Raw genomic sequence first — 14186 nt, 5'->3', positions numbered from 1 at the left:
AGTGGTGATTACAGAACAGTAAGGAAATTGTTAAAAAGTTAGTAAGGACACTGGCTATTTTTGTACACAAATAGTACACTCTTTAGGCAATAGAAAAAAATAATGCAATATTTTCAGATATGTGCAATAATTCTTTTAAGGAAGTAATCAGGCCTATTTTGGCTTGGCCTAAAGTCTAATGTTAGCAGTTGGTAAATATTTTTTAAGAAAATTGAACCTCTTAGTTTTGCTGAAATAAGGCGCAGAAAAAGTAGACAAGTTCATAACTTTACTAACTTAGACTTCTAGGTCTGCCTAACCAGAGACAACGGAGGGCAAAGACTTTGTCATTGACTTCTTGGTAGCACAGGTTGTACATGGTCAAGAAATAACACTGCCTAGAACTCAAGTTACAGCAAAATGTGAGGAGCTTACAGACATGAGACCCTCATTCCAAAGAGAGAGCAGCAAGAAGCTGTGAAAAAGGCAACAACTGAAGTAAACAGACCGCGGGCTCTGGCTTCTGTGCTTCTCCTCTACACGACCAGAAAAACCTCACCTAAGAATCTGGCCCTGCACTACTCACTGCCTTAGATGCACACATGGAGCGCTAGGAGCAGTGAACTGCGCTTCGCTGGCCACAGCGAGGATCATACCAGGGGGTCACTGAAGATACTGGTAAGCGTTTTTATTAGGTCAGAGTGAGAACACATGCACTCATCTCTGCAATCTATTTAAAAGGATGCATTGTACAAAAAATATCTTCCCTCCCAGGGTCATCTCTGAAACACAACTGTAAACAAATCAAAGGACAGCTCCTCTTACCTTGTCCTTGGCTATGGCTGGGGGCTGCTTTAAGACATCTTTCACAGTCTGTATAACAGTCTCTGCTCTCATGACACTGATAGACCGAACCAGTTCTACTAGTAAGACCTGTTCTTCGCTGGCTGCAGGAATAACCTGGAGAACACATCATTGTATTCACTTATGTACGTGTATAGATAACTCGTTAAAGAGAAATTACAGAATTAAAAGAATATTTTATGGCCTTACTTCTAATATAAAGGCCCTTTCATGTCCCTTGATGACTTTAGGTAAATTTTATTTTTTTATCAATATAACACATGTACATTGTTTCAAAAAGAAATAGGACAAGATATCTTTTAAGAGAAAATAGCAGTGTGCTTGCCCTTATGCCCCAAAATGATCAGGCTCAACTCCTGGCTCTTCTCTATCATTTCCGAGTAATATTTATGGCTGTTATTTTTCCTATTTCAGAATATTTTTTTCAATTTTACTCATTATCTACTGACATCCTACTTCAGAAGACAAAGTTCTCATTCTATTACACTCTTCTCCCTATTCTTCCACCATCAGTTCAGTTCAGTTCAGTCGCTCAGTCATGTCCGACTCTTTGCGACCCCAAGAATCGCAGCACGCCAGGCCTCCCTGTCCATCACCAACTCCTGGAGTTTACTCAAACTCATGCCCATCGAGTCGGTGATGCCATCCAGCCATCTCATCCTCTGTCGTCCCCTTCTCCTCCTGTCCCCAATCCCTCCCCAAATCACGGTCTTTTCCAATGAGTCAACTCTTCGCATGAGGTGGCCAAAGTATTGGAGTTTCAGCTTCAGCATCAGTCCTTCCAATGAACACCCAGGACTGATCTCCTTTAGGATGGACTGGTTGGATCTCCTTGCAGTCCAAGGGACTCTCAAGAGTCTTCTCCAACACCACAGTTCAAAAGCATCAATTTTTCGGCGCTCAACTTTCTTCACAGTCCAACTCTCACATCCATACATGACCACTGGAAAAACCATAGCCTTGACCAGACGGACCTTTGTTGGCAAAGTAATGTCTCTATGTCTCTGCTTTTTAATATGCTATCTAGGTTGGTTATAACTTTCCTTCCAAGGAGTAAGCGTCTTTTAATTTCATGACTGCAGTCACCATCTGCGGTGATTTTGGAGCCCCCAAAAAATAAAGTCTGAAACTGTTTCCACTGTCTCCCCATCTATTTCCCATGAGGTGATGGGACCAGATGCCCATGATCTTCGTTTTCTGAATGTTATGCTTTAAGCCAACTTTTTCACTCTCCTCTTTCACTTTCATCAAGAGGCTTTTTAGTTCCTCTTCACTTTCTGCCATAAGGGTGGTGTCATCTGCATATCTGAGGTTATTGATATTTCTCCCGGCAATCTTGATTCCAGCTTGTGCTTCATCCAGCCAGTGTTTCTCATGATGTACTCTGCATATAAGTTAAATAAGCAGGGTGACAATATACAGCCTTGACGTATTCCTTTTCCTATTTGGAACCAGTCTGTTGTTCCATGTCCAGTTCTAACTGTTGCTTCCTGACCTGCATACAGGTTTCTTAAGAGGCAGGTCAGGTGGTCTGGTATTCCCATCTCTTTCAGAATTTTCCACAGTTTATTGTGATCCACACAGTCAAAGGCTTTGGCATAGTCAATAAAGCAGAAATAGATGTTTTTCTGGGACTCTCTTGCTTTTTCGATGATCCAGCAGATGTTGGCAATTTGATCTCTGGTTCCCCTGCCTTTTCTAAAAACAGCTTGAACATCTGGAAGTTCATGGTTCACATACTGCTGAAGCCTTGCTTGGAGAATTTTGAGCATTACTTTATTAGCATGTGAGATGAGTGCAATTGTGTGGTAGTTTGAGCAGTCTTTGGCATTGCCTTTCTTTGGGTCTGGAATGAAAACTGACCTTTTGCAGTCCTGTGGCCACTGCTGAGTTTTCCAAATTTGCTCACATATTGAGTGCAGTACTTTCACAGCATCATCTTTCAGGATTTGAAATAGCTCAACTGGAATTCCATCACCTCCACTAGCTTTGTTTGTAGTGATGTTTCCTAAGGACCACTTGACTTCACATTCTAGAATGTCTGGCTCTAGGTGAGTGTGAGAGATCACACCATCATGATTATCTGGGTCATGAAGATCTTTTATGTACAGTTCTTCTGTGTATTCTTGCCACCTCTTCTTAGTATCGTCTGCTTCTGTTAGGTCCATACCATTTCTGTCCTTTATAGAACCCATCTTTGCGTGAAATGTTCCCTTTGTATCTCTAATTTCTTGAAGAGATCTCTAGTCTTCCCCATTCTGTTGTTTTCCTCTGTTTCTTTGCACTGATCGCTGAGGAAGGCTTTCTTATCTCTCCTGGCTATTCTTTGGAACTCTGCATTCAAATGGGAATATCTTTCCTTTTTTCCTTTGCTTTTCACTTCTCTTCTTTTCACAGCTATCTGTAAGGCCTCCTCAAACAACCATTTTGCCTTTTTTGCATTTCTTTTCCATGGGATAGTCCTGATCCCTGTCTCCTGTACAATGTCATGAACCTCTGTCCATAGTTCATCAGGCTCTCTGTCTATCAGATCTAGTCTCTTAAATCTATTTCTCACTTCCACTGTATAGTCACAAGAGACAGTCGGGTCATGGTGGAGAGGTCTGACAGAATGTGGTTCACTGGAGAAGGGAATGGCAAACCACTTCATTATTCTTCCCTTGAGAACCCCATGAACAGTATGAGAAGGCAAAATTATAGGATACTGAAAGAGGAGCTCCGCAGGTTGGTAGGTGCCCAATATGCTACTGGAGATCAGTGGAGAACTAACTCCAGAAAGAATGAAGGGATGGAGCCAAAGCAAAAACAATACCCAGTTGTGGATGTGACTGGTGATAGAAGCAAGGTCTGATGCTGTAAAGAGCAATATTGCATAGGAATCTGGAATGTCAGGTCCATGAATCAAGGCAAATTGGAAGTGGTCAAACAGGAGATGGCAAGAGTGAATGTCGACATTCTAGGAATCAGTGAACTAAGATGGACTGGAATGGGTGAATTTAACTCAGATGACCATCATATCTACTACCATGGGCAGGAATCCCTTAGAAGAAATGGAGAAGCCATCATGGTCAACAAAAGAGTCCAAAATGCAATACTTGGACGCAATCTCAAAAACGACAGAATGATCTCTGTTCATTTCCAAGGCAAACCATTCAATATCATGGTAATCCAAGCCTATGCCCCAACCAGTAATGCTGAAGAAGCTGAAGTTGAACGGTTCTATGAAGACCTACAAGACCTTTTAGAACTAACACCCAAAAAAGATGTCCTTTTCATTATAGGGGTTTGGAATACAAAAGTAGGAAGTCAAGAAACACCTGGAGTAATAGGCAAATTTGGCCTTGGAGTATGGAATGAAGCAGGGCAAAGGCTAATAGAATTTTGCCAAGAGAATGCACTGGTCATAGCAAACACCCTCTTCTAACAACACAAGAGAAGACTCTACACATGGATATCACCAGATGATCAACACCGAAATCAGATTAATTATATTCTTTGCAGCCAAAGATGGAGAAGCGCTATACAGTCAGCAAAAACAAGACTGGGAGCTGACTGTGGCTCAGATCATGAAGTCCTTATTGCCAAATTCAGACTTAAACTGATGAAAGTAGGGAAAACCACTAGACCATTCTTCCACCATAGTTACATCATAATCTCATTTAAATCTACACCCAGTATTCACACAATTACTTACAGTTATGTTGTAATATTATCAGTATTTTCTTTTTGGCAATTTTTAAAATAATCTTTATTTATTCATTTCAACTGAAAAATCTTAACAAGTCTACATTAATAAAATAATCTGTTTCAAAGAAATATAATTGTTTTATTAAGATATTTATTTTATTTATTTGGCCATGCCAGGTCTTAGTTATGGCACGCAGGACTTGAGTTGGTGGCATGCAAACTCTTAGGTGCAGTATGTGGGACCTAACTTCCCAACCAGGGATCAAACCTAGGCCCCCTGCATTGAGAGTACAGAGTCTTAGCCACTGGACCACATGGAAGTCCCAATATAATTGTTTTTAATTTTAATTTAATAGTTTTTAAGGATTTTCATAAAGAAACACTGGATATGATGAACTACGTATGCATACTTTCATTCATTTCAGTGGCTTATGATATGAAGAATTATTTACGCATATTTATGTTTCCCCAATTTTCACTAAAATCATGATAAAAAAATAAAAGATGTATGAATAATTACATACTAACCAGAAGATGTATGAAATAAATGAATATATACGAATGGAAAGTATTACAATGCCCTATTCACAATGTTTTATATGTAAATGTGTGGAAAAATATGATACTATATACAAGAAAACATAGTTATTCTTATGCAGTATGACTTCAGTTGGATTTTTCTATCTTTATTAAAAAAATCTTAATTGTCACAACATGTTTAGTAGAAGTGTGTGCATATACACAAGTGCATTTGTGTGTCTACACTGTTTTTGTTTGCTTGGCCCTCTCTATCATAAATTTTTCCCCAAAGAATCCAACAACTGTAAATCTCCTCTAATTACACACTCAAAAACATCATATCAGATAACTAACCTGCTTTTCCTTTTCCTGCTTTTTTTTTGAGATATCTCTGATAGACATCTTTCTGTTCTACCCTGATTTGGTACTCTCTAGGCTTGCTATAAAGTATCATCTTGATATTTCTCCTGTGATCATCAGCCTTTCCTTTTTCCTGTGTTGGAACTCTTATTTCTTGGATCCCATGTTGCCTTCTTTCTTGTTTTATTCCTCCTCTGCTGGAGATACATCTTACAGTATTTGAGAAAGGGTGAATCGACTGCAATTTTTTTGGAGACACTTCAAAGTCAAAACTCACCTGAGTGACACTTTGTCTGAGTAAAGTACTATAGATTGAAACTAACTTTCCAATCATAATTTCTAGTGTTGCTAATGATAAGTCATATAATCATCCATTGAATATGACCAGCATTTTCTGTTTAGAAGGTTATCAGACCTCCTTTTCATCTCTGATGATCTGAAATTACTTGCTGATCTTTATGTAGACAGATCTCTTTTCACAGTGCCTATTAAAAACTCATTTTCCTTTACTTCTGGGGAATTTCCTTGTACTATTTCTTAGATACTTTTCTCCCCTCATTTTTCCTATTCTTTCTTTCTTCAAAAAGATACTGCTCCTCCAGTATCATTTCCCCAATTAAAAAATCTCCTTTCCTCTATTTTCCATAACTCTAAATTTACATTCTATATCTGATATTTATCTACTTTCACTTCTCTTATACTGATTTTGTTTTACTTCTGCTATAAAAAAATTGATCTTTAAGACAATTTAAAATTTTTGTAATAGTCCTTCTTATAATCTCTTATTTCATGGATGCAATATAATTTCACCTGTTGAAATTTACATTTTCTTCTGTTATCTGCACTATTACTTTTGACGTTCTCTAATTGTTTGGGTCTTTGTCTAGTTTTCAGAGGCTTTCTTCATGTGATTGGTATTCCTTGGCTCTCTATTTCCCAGGTAGCTCAGCTGGTAAAGAATTCGCCTGCAATGCAGGAGACCCTGGTTTCATTCCTGGGTCAGGAAGAATCCTGGAGAAGGGATAGGCTACCCACTCCAGTATTCTTGCCTGGAGAATTCCATGGACACAGGAGTCTGGCAAGCTATATAGTCCATGGGGTCCCAGAGTCGGACACGACCAAGCACAGCACAGCAGTAATAATAACTATACACAAATATACTTACAGAGTCCTTATTAAGTGCCAAGTATTGATAAGTGCCATATATACATGTATACCCTTCCTCCCTCCCTTCCTTTCCATTCACCCTCCCTCCCTCCTGTTCTGATCCCTACAACCCCATAAAGCAGTAATGCTACCCTGAGGATGTTACATAGCTAGTGAGTGGAGAAGTCAATATTTGAACCCCAGGGACCTGGTTTCAAAGTATGAGGTCTTAACAACTATGTTACTACTGCCTATCAAAAAGAAATGAAAAGGTGATGGGAAGCCAAGCATTTAGGTGCAAGACTACTGGATAGGTGGCCCTTCCAATGTAGTGACAGCAGGCTAGTTTTGGGGTCCTTTTTTGTTGTTGGTGGTGTTGTTAGGAGACACAAAAATTTAAGTAGCTTAGGTCTTTTTTCTTGGTCAGGCCATTTCCCTAGAGAGGAATCCTAAAAACTCCTACCTGAGGAACATAATGGCTTCCTGTAATCTTGCTGGAGTGATGTTGATTCCATTTTTCAGAATGTAGACTTTTCCTGACTGCTGTTTGCAGCATGATGTCTAATTCCTACCTGTATGAACCTTGTACTTGGATGCAATCTAAAAAATTACAAAATGATCTCTTTTTGTTTCCAAGGCAAACCATTCAATATAACAGTAATCCAAGTCTATGCCCCGAGCAGTAATGCTGAAGAAGCTGAAGTTGAACGGTTCTGTGAAGATCTACAAGACCTTCTAGAACTAACACCCAAAAAAGATGTCCTTTTCATTATAGGGGACTGGAATGTAAAAGTAGGAAGTCAAGAAATACCTGGAGTAACAGGCAAATTTGGCCTTGGAGTACAAAACAAAGCAGGGTAAAGAATAACAGAGGTTTGCCAAGAGAATGCACTGGTCACAGCAAACATCCTTTTCCAACAACACAAGAGAAGACTACACATGGACATCACCAGATGGTCAACACCGAAATCAGATTGATTATATCCTTTGCAGCCAAAGATGGAGAAGCCCTATACAGTCAGCAAAAAGAAGACTGGGAGCTGACTGTGGCTTAGATCATGAAGTCCTTATTGCCAAATTCAAACTTAAATTGAAGAAAGTAGGGAAAACCGCCAGACCATTCAGGTATGACCTAAATCAAATCCCTTATGATTTTACAGTAAAAGTGACAAATAGATTCAAGGGATTAGATCTGATAGACAGAGTGCCTGAAGAAATATGGATGGAGGTTCGGGACATTGTACAGGAGGCAGTGATCAAGACCATCCCCAAGAAAAAGAAATGCAAAAAGGCGAAATGCTTGTCTGAGGAGGCCTCACAAATAGCTGAGAAAAGAAGTGAAAGGCAAAGGAGAAAAGGAAAGATATACCCATATGAATGCACAGTTTCAAAGAATAGCAAGGAGAGATAAGAAAGCCTTCCTCAGTGACCAATGCAAAGAAATAGAGGAAAACAATGGAATAGGAAAGACTAGAGATCTCTTCAAGAAAATTAGAGATACCAAGGGAACATTTCATGCAAAGATGGGCTCAATAAAGAACAGAAATGGTATGGACCTAACAGAAGCAGAAGAGATTAAGAAGAGGTGGCAAGAATATACAGAAGAACTATACAAGAAAGATCTTCACGACCCAGATAACCATGATGGTGTGATCACTCACCTAGAGCCAGATATTCTGGAATGTGAAGTCAAGTGGTCCTTAGGAAACATCACTACAAACAAAGCTAGTGGAGGTGATGGAATTCCAGTTGAGCTATTTCAAATCGTAAAAGATGGTGCTGTGAAAGTGCTGCACTCAATATGTCAGCAAATTTGGAAAACTCAGCAGTGGCCACAGGACTGGCAAAGGCCAGTTTTCATTCCAATCCCAAAGAAAGGCAAAGCCAAAAAAATGTTTAAACTACCACTCAATTGCACCCATCTCACACGCTAGCAAAGTAATGCTCAAAATTCTCCAAGCCAGGCTTCAACAGTACGTGAACCATAGGAGTTAGAAAAGGCAGAGGAACCAAAGATCAAATTGCCAACATTTGTTGGATCATGAAAAAAGCAAGAGAGTTCCAGAAAAACATTTACTTCTGCTTTATTGACTACGCCAAAGCCTTTGACTATGTGGATTACAACAAACTGTGGAAGATTCTTCAAGAGATGGGAATACCAGACCACCCGACCTGCTTCCTGAGAAATCTGTATGCAGGTCAAGAAGCAACAGTTAGAACTGGGCATGGAACAACAGACTGGTTCCAAATTGGGAAAGGAGTATGTTAAGGCTGCATATTGTCACCTGGCTTATTGAACTTATATGCAGAGTACATTATGCAAAATGCTGGGCTGGATGAAGCACAAGCTGGAATCATGACTGCCGGGTGAAATATCAATAATCTCAGATATGCAGAAGACACCATCCTTATGGCAGAAAGCGAAAAAGAACTAAACAGCTTCTTGAGGAAAGTGAAAGAGGAAAGTGAAAAAGTTGACTTAAAATTCAACATTCAGAAAACTAAGATCATGGCATCCCATCCCATCACTTCATGGCAAACAGATGCAGGAACAATGGAAACAGTGACAGACTTTATTCTTTTGGGCTCCAAAATTACTGCAAAAGGTGACTGCCGCCATGAAATTAAAAGATGCTTGCTCCTTGGAAGAAAAGCTATGACCAACCTAGACAGCATATTAAAAAGCAGAGAGATTACTTTGTCAGCAAAGGTCCGTCTAGTCAAAGCTATGGTTTTTCCAGTAGTCATGTACAGATGTGAGAGTTGGACTATAAAGAAAGCTGAGTGCCAAAGAATTGATGCTTTTGAACTGTGGTGTTGGGGGAAGACTCTTGAGAGTTCCTTGGACTGCAAGGAGATCCAGCCAGTCCATCCTAAAGGAGATCAGTCCTGGGTGTTCATTGGAAGGACTGATGTTGAAGCTGAAACTCCAATACTTTGGCCACCTGATGTGAAGAACTGACTCACTACAAAAGACCCTGATGCTGGGAAAGGGTGAAGACGGGAGAAGGGGAAGACAGAGGATGAGATGGTTGGATGGCATCACCGACTCAATGGATATGAGGTTGAGTAAGCTCCAGAAGTTGGTGATGGGAGCCTGGCATGCTGCAGTCCATGGGGTCACAGAGTTGGAATGACTAAGTGACTCAACTGAGCTGTGAACCTTGTGCCCTTGGATCAAGAGTCTCTTTTCTTAAACTCTTCTCAAAGTAAACTTCACTCCAGTATCCTGATGGGGTAGGGTAAGAGAAGTGGGTGGCTGCTTGGGTTGGAAAAAGGGAACTATAAACTTTCAATCAGCCCTCCAGATTTCAGCCCCATCCTAACTCTTTGCCTTCAGAAGTACCTGATACTTCTACTTCCAGACTGTCTATAGATTTATATCGGTAACTGGTCCTTTGCTTGCAGCAAATCAGTACAGCAGAGAAAACTGATATTGATATCCAAGTCAGTTATAACTCAGACATGTGTTTTTCATCTTGCAAAACTTTGTGACACTTGTGATCATATGACACTTATGACCACACTTATATAGTCACCCCTCCCAAGTTTTTGTCATTGTAGGTCTTGTCATTTAAAATTTTTTCACTCTCATATTTGGTAAGAGAGCAGAGAAAAAGGCATGTGTTTAATATACAGTGTTACACCACATGTGCTTAACTAATATTAAATAAAACAAGATCTCAATTCTGTCCAATGTAATATCTACTACTGAATCCTTACATGCAAAATGTCATATAAACAGAATGTTTATTTTTATTACTTGAAAAGTGTCAGCATACATATATGAAATGAAATCAGCACAAAAATATGATTAGAAACCTTCAGCTAGAAAAATCACATATCTTACAGGAATAAATTATTTAATAGCCTTAGTATTCTAGTGAGTCAGTATTTATATCCAACACAGAATAGTTGTTTGAGCTTTCAAACTCACAAAGCAACAAAATTTCCACATATATAATCTAAAGACAATATATGAATTACATTGAAGCAGTCACATTGTAATGAAAAGCTAATCAAGATGAAAATTTCTCTCCATACTCTTGGTATGCACCTTAAATGACTATCGTTTAAAAAACACATTGTATCTGATTATCATTTCTATATAGCTACAGTTTTAATATCATATGAATTTCTTTTTTCACATAAAGTATCTTTTACACTTAAGAAATTTAGGCAATATATTATTATCTAAACTGGAAGACAAATCTACTTTTCTGCAACCCACCCCATCCCAGCCCCTAATCCCACTGCAACTAAGGGAACATTGAAACTGAGCGTGTCTTCACCATATGCTTACCGAGTGAAAACATAAACACATACCTTGGTCCTGGTGGGACCTTTGTTCTGTCTTCTCTCATTCCACACAAAGGCAATGGCAGCCATAAAGTGAACACCATGATTCATTGAAATGGGCCCCAATAATTCTAGGATCTGCTGCCTCAAGTTCTAAAAAAATTTGAGCAAATTACAAGTGCATTAAAAATTATGAAAGCATTAATAACTGGACTGCACTTTTAGTTTTTCTTGGAAGAATATACAGAACTTGTATATTTTACCACCTAAATCATGATAGTGAAGTGAAGTGAAAGTCCCTTAGTTGTGTCTGACTCTTTGTGACCCCATGGACTATGCAGTCCATGCAATTCTCCAAGCCAGAATACTGGAGTGGTTAGCCGTTCCCTTCTCCAGGGGATCTTCCCAACCCAGGGATCGAACCTAGGTCTCCAGCATTGCAGGCGGAGCCACCAGGGAAGCCCAAGAATACTGGAGTGGTAAATATGGTATCCGTGGTAAATAATGGTGGAGGAAAGTTTAATAATGTTAAAGAGATGCAACCATGGTCATTTTAAGTCAAGAGAAAAAAAATAGCCTGTAACAATGTAATCCAAATATTAAAATAAACCATCAGTTTATTTAAATTTTCTCCTGATTTCCAGCCTTCCTCCACAGCGCCAGGTGTGATCCCGTGACTCCCAGGTCTAGGAAGTCAGATCTGGAGTAAGATTAGGTAATTGAGGGATAACAATTTGATGACTTGCCATAGCAAACATGCTTTTAAACATTCACATAATTTCCCTCTAAATATAAGGAAGAAACTTTGGGAAACATCTGAAAGTATAAGAAGAAAAAAATTTTTTGAATCAACCATTAACTTCATCATCCTGAGATAATCATTAATTAGCTCATGAATTTTCTTTATTCCTTCTTCTGCAGATAATTTTTTTACAGAATTAGAAATACAATATTTATTCAATTATATAAAATTCCTGTTTTACTAAACTTTTAAGCACGTTCCATTGACTAAGAATTCTTCAAAACCATGATTATTAGTGGCGACATGGCAAACAGATGGGGAAACAGTGGTTGACTTTATTTTTCTGGGCTCCAAAATCACTGCAGATGGTGATTGCAGCCATGCAATTAAAGACGCTTACTCCTTGGAAGGAAGGTTATGACCAACCTAGACAGCATATTAAAAAGCAGAGACATCACTTTGTCAACAAAGGTTCATCTAGTCAATGCTATGGTTTTTCCAGTGGTCATGTATGGATGTGAGAGTTGGACTATAAAGAAAGTTGAGCACTGAAGAATTGATGCTTTTGAACTGTGGTGCTGGAGAAGACTCTTGAGAGTCCCTTGGACTGCAAGGAGATCCAACCAGTCCATCCTAAAGGAGATCAGTCTTGGGTGTTCATTGGAAGGACTGATGTTGAAGCTGAAACTCCAATACAGTGACCACCTGATGCGAAGGGCTGACTCATTTGAAAAGACCCTGATGCTGAGAAAGATTGAGGGCAGGAGGAGAAGGGGATGACAGAAGATGATACGGTTGGATGGCACCACCAACTCAATGGACATGGGTTTGGGTGGACTCCAGGAGATAGTGATGGACAGGGAGGCCTGGCATGCTGCGGTTCATGGGGTCGCAAACAGTCGGACACGACTGAATGACTGAACTGAACTGAACTGAATGTAACACTGAGTAAATAAGTTACTTAACCGTTCCCTACTGTTTAGATCTCTTTTTTTCTGCCATTAAATAAGGCTATGGTGGTGGTGATTTAGCCACTAAGTCGTGTGTGACTCTTGTGACCCCATGGAGTATAGCCTGCCAGGCTCCTCTGTCCATGGGATTCTCCAGGCAAGAATACTGGAGTGGGTTGCCATTTCCTTTTCCAGGAGACCTTCCTGACCCAGGAATTGAACCTGGGTCTCCTGCATTGCAGGGAGATTCTTTACTGACTGAGCTATGAGGGAAACCCATAATATTTATTATAAATAAAGCTATAGTAAATATTATACATATTTACATAATTTTGATTATTTTAGAATTCATTACTAAAGAAGATTACTAGGTCAAAAACTATGTAACTTAAAGATCTCTGTACATATTGTTAAACTATTTTCCAGGAGAGATTTGCATATTAAAATGTCAGCTTGAAATGTTCTAAAAAAGGAATAAAGTAATAACATGTATGACTGAATCTCAATAATATTATGTCACATGAAAGGTGTTAGACACAAAAGACCAAATAATGTATAATTTCTTTTTTACAGGAAATGGCCTGAAAAAGCAAATCGATATACAGAGAAAACAGATTAAGGGTTGATGGTGGTTAGGGGTGGGACCCAAGTGCCTGCAGATGGGCATGAAGAATCTTTTTGTGGTGACGGCTATGTTCAAACATTAGATTGTGGTGAGAGTACTGCAGCACTTTAAATTTACTAAAAAAAAAAAAATGTATTATATATGCTTAAAAAGTGTGATTTTTTTAATGCTGTTTCAAGAAAATAGTTAAAATTACTTGATAACAAAAAAGAAATTACGTGATAACTAATTACACAATCCATGCAGAGTATCATAAATACTACTCAAATTATTCACAAATTTGGAACATAATCTCTAGGAGAGGTGTCAAATAGACTCTTGAGCTCCAAGGGTGAAGTGTGAATTATCTAACCTTTGTGGCTCCAAGGTTAATAGTGGTAACAGAGGCAGATGCAGCAATGGTCATTTTTTCCGAAGAATCGGCCTGATGCAGCACGCTCCAAAGCAGTGTCACTGAGGACATAATCATGTGAAGGATCGAGAGGATTCCACTGCGGGCTTCAAACAGGTGTTTGTGATCTACATTGACCAAAAGCTATCAAAGTCAGGGGAAAAAGAAACATATCATTTACTGAGGTTTACAAGTGGGGACTTATTAGGCCTCACAGTCTTTAAAAACCAGTCAAATATTTGTGCAGTCTCACTTGGTGATATTGTGTAGTAGGATCCAACAAACAGTAGTGGATAATGGCTGTGATCCCTTCCAAAAGGGTAAGAATCATATCTGGTGGGATAATTGATGCCATCCACAGAGGCCTGAAAGAAGATATACATCACATCCATGTGAACACAAGTTCTGTGAACAAGAAGTTTGTGTTTCATCAATAATAAATGTCCAGCATGCGCTAAGCACAGAGTAAGAGCTCAATAAATATTATATAAATAAATAAATTAGGAGCTTTTATATCCTCATCTAATAAAACAAGTGTGACACATTAAATGTACTAAAGTTCTTTTGGGATAACAAATTCTAAACAAATAAATACAGCCAGTTTTCTTATTTCCAGTACCTGAG

At 39.0% G+C, this 14186-nt stretch overlaps 1 protein-coding gene across 6 annotated transcripts in view; it reads right to left on the bottom strand.

The window, feature by feature from the left end:
• The window catches only part of DOP1A (DOP1 leucine zipper like protein A), a 133849-nt gene that overhangs the window by 19448 nt on the left and 100215 nt on the right, over positions 1 to 14186 (bottom strand). For all 6 annotated transcript variants that reach the window (XM_043439529.1, XM_043439533.1, XM_043439532.1 and 3 more), the window contains 4 exons: positions 13816 to 13927; positions 13524 to 13706; positions 10882 to 11007; positions 805 to 939 (listed from right to left, as the gene is read on the bottom strand). In XM_043439529.1, coding sequence (XP_043295464.1) covers positions 805 to 939; positions 10882 to 11007; positions 13524 to 13706; positions 13816 to 13927 — 556 coding nt within the window. The remainder of the gene's footprint in view (positions 1 to 804; positions 940 to 10881; positions 11008 to 13523; positions 13707 to 13815; positions 13928 to 14186) is intronic.

The sequence above is a fragment of the Cervus canadensis genome, chromosome 20 (assembly GCF_019320065.1).
Source record: "Cervus canadensis isolate Bull #8, Minnesota chromosome 20, ASM1932006v1, whole genome shotgun sequence".
In the NCBI taxonomy this organism is placed as follows: domain Eukaryota; kingdom Metazoa; phylum Chordata; class Mammalia; order Artiodactyla; family Cervidae; genus Cervus; species Cervus canadensis.
Note: the sequence above shows the minus strand (reverse complement) of the source record. Positions and strands in the feature narration are given on the sequence as shown.